Below are 8,529 nucleotides of genomic sequence, written 5' to 3' on the forward strand. Positions count from 1 at the left end.
GTTTTTCGAGACAGGGTTTTTCTGTGCAGTCCTGGCTGTCCTGGAACTCACTCTGTAGACCAGGCTGGCCTCAAACTCAAAAACCCACCTGACTCTGCCTCCCAAGTGCTGGGATTAAAGGTGTGTGCCACCACGGCTAGGCGGCTAAGAGAGCTTTATCTGAAGGCCTAGAGCATTCAGGTTCAGTAGCCAAACTTGATGTTTTCACAGAAAACCTGGGTTTGGTTCCCAGCACCCACATAGCAGCTCTCAGCCACCTGAAACTCCAGAGAATTCACTCTCCTCTTATGGCCTCTGAGGGCGTTCACATATGCGTGGTGCACATGCACACATGCAGACACACACAGATAACATAAAATACATACATTAATATTCATATATATTTAATTTTATTTGGGGGTTGATCCAGGGAACAGAATGATAGAGTAAGCAGGGGAGAGGAAGATGGAGGGATGGGGGCATCTGGTAAGAAGAGCACTGAACACTGGGCCATTGTGGGCCTCAGCCCTTCAGGAGGTTGTGCAAGACACACCCTAGACCATGAGACAATGAGGCTGAGGTTTCTTTCTTTCCTTTCTTTCTTTCTTTTTTTCTTTCTTTCTTTCTTTCAGATTTATTTATTGTTATATGTAGGTACACTGTAGCTGTCTTCAGACACACCAGAAGAGGGCATCTGATCTCATTGCGGATGGTTGTGAGGCACCATGTGGTTGCTGGGATTTGAACTCAGGACCTTTGGAAGAGCAGTCAGTGCTCTTACCTGTTGAGCCATCTCACCAGCCCCTGAGCCTGAGGTTTCTTCATCTGCTCCAGAAGCACTGCCTACACTTTTAGCCCTTGCTGTACCTTGGCCAAGCACATGAGAAGGACCAGCAGTCTCATGAAGGATAGGCTGATGGGAGACCATCAATGATGGGTTCATCTGTATGCTCCAAGCCGGCATCTTAAAACTTGCCAAGGAGTCCAATTGGACCCAATTGGACCAATGTTATGTGACATCTGATCCAGGACTCAACATCCAGAGATGTCCCAGAGGAAAGAGTGAGGCAGAAACAGGAAGGCTGGCTGCCTTGGTTAGGATATCACCCTCTTCTGCAGGAGTTGGGCCAGGTGCCTGAGCCTGATGACCCGAGGCATTTCAGGAGGGCGGCAGGAGGAGGAGGAGCAGGCTGCCAGTGCTTCCCGGAGAACCTTGAAGCTCCCTGGCCTCACCAGATGGACTTTGGCAGGACCCACACTGCCCCGGAACCGCAAGGACTTGTACTGTGCGGAGGCTTCCTGAAGGCAGTGGTCAAGCTAAGGGCAGAATAGTGAGTTAAGGCCATGATGCGATGCGGTGGCATGTGTACCGAATGTGCATGACCGTATCCAAGGCCACATGCACTTAGGATTTTGGTGTGGAAATGTGTGTTGTGGGACCCATGCTTCCTTTCTAGATTCTCTGAAAGGGGGTGCCGCCCCCTCCCTAAGGCCCACCCTCTTCCCTTAGCTCTCTCATCTCCATGACAACTGGGAGCTTGTAGAGCAAAAGAGATTTCGAATCAGACCCAGGTCTCATCATTTACCTTGTCTCGATTTTCCTCCGACAGATTCCTCAACCCCCTCAGCTCTACAAACACTTCGTAGTGTGGGGCAGAACCCTCACAGGAGTCTGAGGATAAAGCCACAGGAAAACAGACTTTCTGAGGACAAGGCGGCTTCAAGAACTGACACCCTGCACCCTCGCTTCTCGCCTATTCTAAGGTTAATGGGGTAAGAGATGAATAGAGGGGAACCTACAAATGACTTCTAAATATGAGACAGATCAGGAAAGAAAAGGGGTGGAGACTGTAGGGATGGAAGTTAGATATAGAGAGGGACTTTCTCCCTCCCTTCCTCCCTTCCTCCCCTCTCTCTCTCTCTCTCTCTCTCTTTCTTTCTTTCTTTCATGTAAATACACTGTTACTGCCGTCAGACACACCAGAAGAGGGGGGTCAGATCTCATTACAGATGGTTGTGAGCCACCATGTGGTTGCTGGGATTTGAACTCAGGGCCTTTGGAAGAGCAGTCAGTGCTCTTAACCGCTGAGCCATCTCTCCAGCCCTGAGAGAGGGACTTTCTTTAGGAACAGTGGGGACGGGTGTGTTTTATCTCCTTCCTAGATGTCTTTGGTCAGGGCGAACACGGGTCAGAGGATAGCCAGATCCAAGAAATGGAGGTAGGAGATGGTGGAGATGCTTACCCAGAACACTGCTCTCCACACAGACATGGTCCAACAGCTTGGCACCTGGCCACTGCCCCACTGCTTGGGCTAGGGCCACAGAGAATACAGTCTCATCAGTAACTTCTCCTCGAACATTCAGGGTTTGCCCCAGCCTGAGGAAGGAAGAGGGAGTGGGCCCAAGGCACAGGGACGGCCTCTCGTCATCCCCCCACCCCGGCGTCACCTACCTGCAGGTGAACCTGACCACAGGGCACTGATTGTAGGTACCAACCACCTGGACCACGTCACCCAGGCGGCACCTAAGGAGCGGGTTGGGAGGAAGAGTGAGCTTATGTCCCTTCCCAAGGCCAGGGTCCGTCATCAGAGGAGACAAGGGCCAGTTAGTAGGAGAATCACCTGGTCAAGCTGGTGTGCTTAGTCAGCACCAACTCATACTCCTTCTCCCTTTGGGCATCAGTGAGGAGGAGAGTGGAGGCTGCCTCCTCTTGGGTTCCTTCCTTGATTGGAAGCAGCTCAATAAAGGGGACTCCAGGGGGCAGAAGATAGGATCCTTGGGGTCGCTCTGGCCACAGGTTTAGGGCCACCACTCCTATAGAGAGCAAGACAATCTTCTTGTCAACCCCATGGCGCATTCCATTCTGCCAGGCAACAGCAGAAAGTAACGCCTCACTCGGGACAACAGGCCCGGCTCCTCTAAGCATCTGGCCCCCCTGATTCAACCTCTCTGGAAACCACCCCCAGGGCCAGCCTGCTCTTTCCCGGTCTTGACTGAGCAGAAGCAGGCAGAGAGGCTGTGGTTCTGGCAGGGATCAGAGCTGGAAACAAATCCTGGTACCACCTGAGTCTGCGTGAGACACTTTGTCTCAGTGAACCTTGGCGTGCTTGGCTGTTAGAGCTAGTAACCCATACCATCCCAGGCGCTGAGGAGGGTTGAAGAAGGTAAGCGTCTGTGGCTCAATGCATGGTAGCTAGCTGTATGACATCTGCCCCCAGCCCCACCTGCATCCATCCAATCCCACCCCCGCATCAAGCTGACCTCCTGAGGCAGCATAAGCAGGAGAGAAGAAGGCTAGCCCTTGGCACCACAGGACCCTAAGGGCAGCCACAGCTTCTGCCTGTCCTCCTGAGTCCAGAGTCACCACCACCTGCAGCTTTGGCCAGAGCCGGCGGGCCAATCCTCGGGGTCCCTGCTCTAGGGCCTCCTTCAGCTCAGCGGCTCGTTTGGGGAGAAGCGTTCCCAGAATCCCAGCCGCTATGGCCTCAGCCAGTTCTTCACCATCAGCCTCCAAGCCCACAAAGACATCCAGGAGCTCCACTGCAGTCCTTGCCTCAAGTACCCTCAGCCCCGGGGATATCAATGCCTCCAGCAGCAGGGTCCGGGGGTCCTTGGCTCCATCGGGGCTTACCCGGCCCAGGGCGTGCCCAAGCCAGGGGACAGAGCATGGCCATGGCGATGTAGGGGTCACACAGGCAGTACTTCCTGGAGCCAGCACTTCTGGGTAGGCCTTGTTTAGGGTTATTAGACCCAGCAGGGTGGCCTGGAGGGAGACAGGAGGGCCTGTCATCCAGACCTTAGAACCAGACCCCAGCTACCACAGCAGGCCTTCTTTGTACCTCCTTTTGGGAGGGGTCGGCTGTTGTGAGGTGGAGGTACCTCTGTTTACCTGCAAAGAGGCATCTCCATGGTACCAGGGGGAGGAAGGGGATGGGAGCGTCTCTTCACTTTCTTCCTCCTGGGTGTGGCTGGTTTGGGTCAGTGGAAGATGATTCCAGAAGGTTCTCATGTCTGTAGATGACCCCCCACCCCCCCAAAAAAAAATCAGAAACTCCTCAGGAACTGAGGAGGCTGTGGAGAGCCTTGAGAAAGGAACCCAGAAAGGGCCTGGGAAATGAGGTGAAGGCTAGACCAGGGCCCAGCAAAGGAAAACCCATCCTAACAGGTGTCAGGTTGTAAGCCACATCATATTGGTGGTAAATGAAGGGGCCCTTGGGTTCTAGAATCTGACTGCCTTGTGGGCTATTTTCTCTCCTTGGGTCACCTCCCCCAGGTGCCAGAAACACACCTGTGTCCTCCCTGGGGAGACAGCAGGAGCCCTGGGCTTTCTTCAGACACCACATGAGGGCCTGCTGCTGGCTCTGGCCCACATTCAACGTGCTCCAGTCTAGTCTCCACTGCTGCCAGGCGGCTGCCCAGCCCAGCATCCCCCAGGCCACTCGGTGTTGGAGACTGATGAGCCAGCATGGCCTGGTACCCCGAGACCTCTGCTGCCAGAGTATGGCCAGCAGGGGCACGAGGAGCAGCAGTAGCAGCAGCCACAGCAGAAGCATCTCCAAGGAGCTCCTGGGAGAGGAATGGGGTGGAATGGGGTGTGAGGGGGATAACCATGTCTTCCCACACACTCCGACACATACAGAAAACAGAGGAAGAGACGACGGTGGGAGGAAGCCAGGACCCTGCTAGGCAGGCAATATGGAAGAGAGACCTTCAAGAATCTGGCAGCCTACTAACTGGCATCCTTGCTTCTCGAGCTAGAAGAACAGCTCTGACAGCTCCTCCCTCAGAAGACGGAGAGGGCTGGGCATGACATTTTTTACCCACTCCCAAGTGACTTTGCTTTCTCTCAGGATCTTCCCTTCCCTGGTCCCGTTTCCCCCTAGAGCCCTGGGTGTATATATATATATATATGCACCTGCCACAGTCCACTTCTGCTTACTTTCAGCACTCCGGGACCCCTCAGGGTCCCTCAGTGTGTCTGGTCTCTGTCTACTGCAGTCCTGAAAGTTGAAGTGATGACTTTAAAAGGCAGGGCTTGGGCAGGAAATCCGGCCTGACTGGGAGGACCCGGGGGGTGGGGAGGGATGTTCTTAAAGGAACAAGTTACCTAAAAGGGCGAAAGGTTGAGTTGCTGGCTCAGGTTGGCAGATGGAGGGAGTTAAGGCCAGGGTAGCAAGATCTTCAAGAAAGACGGGGAGGTGTGTGTGGAGGTGTGTGTGGAAAGAGTGCTCGCTTTCCATCCGGGAGCAGATTCAGACTCAACTAAAACCACGGCTGCCTAGGTGTGGTCGTGCAGACCAGTTGTCGCAGCCCTAGGGTATGTGCCAGCAAGAGGTCAAGGTCAGCCGGGCAGTGGTGGTGCACACCTTTAATCCCAGCACTCAGGAGGCAGAGGCAGGCGGATTTCTGAGTTGGAGGCCAGCCTGGTCTACAGAGTGAGTTCCAGGACAGCCAGGGCTACACAGAGAAACCCTGTCTCGAAAAACCAAAAAAAGAAAGAAGGAGAGAGAGAGAGGTCCTGTCCCATCTCCNCCCAACCCCCCCCCCCCAAAAAAAAAGAGCAAGGTCACCCACAGCTACAGCTACATAAGAAGTTCAAGGCCAGCCCGAGCTACACATCTCTATCTTTCTATCTTTCTATCTTCCTTTCTCTCTTTCTTTCTTTCTTTTTGGAAAGGGATGTTTGCCTCCCTCCTCACCTTTTGAAATTTTATCTATTTTATATGAGTACACTGCAGCTGTCTTCAGACACCCCAGAAGAGGGCATCAGATCTCATTACAGATGGTTGTGAACCACCATGTGGTTTCTAGGATTTGAACTCAGGACCTCTGAAGAGCAGTCAGTGCTCTTAACCACTGAGCCATCTCTCCAGCCCCATATCTTAAAAAACCACCACCAACAACAAACCCCAACAAACAAACCAAAAACCCTATTCTACATAATGCATCTGCAATCCCTGCATTTGGGAGAGGCTGGGGAAGAGGAATGGCTCCACTAAGTCAGCGGCCAGTGTGGGCTACATAGCAGGTGCTGCCTTACAGAGTAAATAATAGCTAGACCTTGTGGTGCACACTTTTAATCTCCACGCTCAGAGGCAGAGGTAGAAGGAGCTCTCTGAGTTTGAGGCCAGCCTGATCTACACAGTAAGTTCCAGGACAGCCAGGGCTATATAGAGAGTCCCTGCCTCAAAAGAATGAATAACAAAACATCAACAAATATCCAAAGTTGTCCCCAGTCTGTAAATCTCCACAAAATTAGTTAAAAAAAAAGATGACTTTGACTTAGGTGGCCTTAAACCTGAATGCAGCGTGTGCCATCGGCAATCTGCTAAGAAACCTCCAAGACAGACAGATAGACAGCAACCCACCCCCTTCTACAGACAAGCTGACACAGTCAGTTATACTATGGCAGGTCCTTAAGTAGGATGGCTTACAGCAGTTTGTCATCTATGGGTCAATCACATTTTCCTGGTAATTGGTGTGTCTGAATTTACTGACTTTATCTCAAAAAAGCAAAACCAAATATACAAATTAATTACAAAACCAAAACCTACTTGAAATATTTATTTCATTTTTAAATTTTTTTATTGGTTCTTTGTGATTTCACAACATTGCCCCCAAATCCCTTATTTCTTATTTTAAGTGCTTTGATATTTTACCTGTGTGTGTCTCTGTGTGTGAGTCTTAGATCTCCTGGAACTGGAGTTACAGTTTGTGAGCTGCCATGTGGGTGCTGGGAATTGAACGTTGGTCCTTTGGAAGAGCAGCCAGTGCTCTTAACTGTTGAGCCATCTCTCTAGTCCAACTTTGAATTCTTAATCCTCCTGCCAATACTTCCAGAGAGCTGGGATTACAGTCGGGCCACCACACCCAGTTTAATGCAGTGTTGAGATGGAATTTATGGCTTTAATATTCTAGGCAAATACTTACCAAGTTAGCTATATCTCCAGTCCCTGTGAATCCCAGCTTAAGTTCTTTTTTTTCTCCTCAAATTAAATATTATATTGCTATTGTTTTATGAGGCAGGGTTTCTCTGTATAGCTTTGGCTGTCCTGGGACTCCCTCTGTAGAACAGGCTGGCCTCAAACTTAGAGGTCCACCTGCCTGTGCCTCCTGAATGCTGGGACTAAAGACACGCACCACCACCACCTGGCTAAATATTGTTTCTTTTTTTTATTTTTTAAGATTTATTTATTTTATGTATATGAGTTCAAAGCCAGTGTATACACACTTACACACACACACACACACACACACACACACACACACACACAGAATTTATTAGAATGGCTTACAGGCTGTGATTCAGCTAGTCCAACAGTGACTGTCTACAGATGGAAGGTCCAAGAACCCAGTGGTTGTTCAGTTCAAGAGACTGGATATCTCAGCTGGTCTTCAGGACTTGGGGAAAACCTTGCATCTTTTCTCAGCTGAGCCTCTTTAGCTACTTCTCCCCTCCCCACCTCCCTTCCCTTCTGTCTTGAAGACCACACATTTGCTTATTTGCTTCTTTATGATTTGAAAAGCAAACTGCCTTATTTGGGTGCTGTCTCAGGGTTTTATTGCTGTGCAGAGATACATCATGACCACAGAACCTCTTTTCTTCTCTCTTCTTTTCTTTTCTTTTTAAAAGATTTGTTTATTATGTAAGTACACTGTAACTGTCTTCAGACACACCAGAAGAAGGGCATCAGATCTCATTACGGATGGTTGTGAGCCACCATGTGGTTTCTGGGATTTGAACTCAGGTCTTCTGGAAGAACAGTCAGTGCTCTTATCCACTGAGCCATCTCTCCAGCCCCCCACAGCAACTCTTATAAGGGAAAATATTGAATTGAGGCTGCCTTACAGTTTATTATCATCAAGGTGGGAAGCATGGTGACAGGCAGGCAGACATGGTGCTGGAGAGGTGGCTGAGAGCCTTACATCCTAATTGACAGACAGCAGGAAGAGAGAGCAACACTGGCCCTCATTTGAAACCTCAAAGCCCACCCCTAGTGATGCACTTCCTCCAACAAGGCCACACCTCCTGATAGGCCACTCCCTATGAGTTGATGGGGGCCATTTTCTTTAAAACCACCACAGGTGTGTCTAGAATTTTGGACACTTGACCACATTATACTGGCCTTCAAATGGACACAATAACGACCTGTCCATCCTTGACCCAGGATTGGGCCTCTTCTGTAACAGAAGGTTGATTTCATCAACTCAGTATCATTCAGGAGAGACACATGTGGAGCAGAGAGGAGGGAAGAAGGAGCCAGCTTGCAAGCCAGATAAACCCAATCAAACTTGATGATCAATACCATGTCAGATGTGTTAGCTAGATTGCCCCCACATCAGCTTTTATTTTTATTTTTTATTTTTTTATGATTTTTTAATTAGGTATTTTCCTCAATTACATTTCCAATGCAATCCAAAAAGTCCCCAATACACTCCCCCGCCCAGTCCCCCACCCACCCACCCCCACCCCTTGGCCCTGGCATTCCCCTGTACTGGGGCATATAAAGTTGGCAAGTCCAATGGGCCTCTCTTTCCAGTGATGGCCGA

The 8,529-nt window shown here is 50.4% G+C and overlaps 1 protein-coding gene across 2 annotated transcripts; it reads right to left on the reverse strand.

The window, feature by feature from the left end:
• Positions 1-605: 605 nt before the first annotated feature.
• On the reverse strand, positions 606-5,007 carry Ghdc (GH3 domain containing). 2 transcript variants are annotated; one of them, XM_021177129.1, is made up of 9 exons: positions 4,919-5,007; positions 4,268-4,545; positions 3,869-3,990; positions 3,241-3,742; positions 2,601-2,793; positions 2,432-2,503; positions 2,223-2,356; positions 1,566-1,651; positions 606-1,296 (listed from the first exon to the last, which is right to left on the reverse strand). In XM_021177129.1, exons 2-9 carry the CDS (start codon positions 4,530-4,532, stop codon positions 1,075-1,077), a joined length of 1,596 nt encoding a protein of 531 aa, XP_021032788.1. In that variant the 5' UTR covers positions 4,533-4,545; positions 4,919-5,007; the 3' UTR covers positions 606-1,074. The 2 variants fall into 2 exon arrangements, with proteins under 2 accessions (XP_021032788.1, XP_021032789.1); XM_021177130.2 differs by having other exon boundaries at positions 721-1,296; positions 4,895-4,986.
• Between the last annotated feature and the right edge of the window lie 3,522 nt (positions 5,008-8,529).

The sequence above is a fragment of the Mus caroli genome, chromosome 11 (genome assembly GCF_900094665.2).
Source record: "Mus caroli chromosome 11, CAROLI_EIJ_v1.1, whole genome shotgun sequence".
Lineage (NCBI taxonomy): Eukaryota > Metazoa > Chordata > Mammalia > Rodentia > Muridae > Mus > Mus caroli.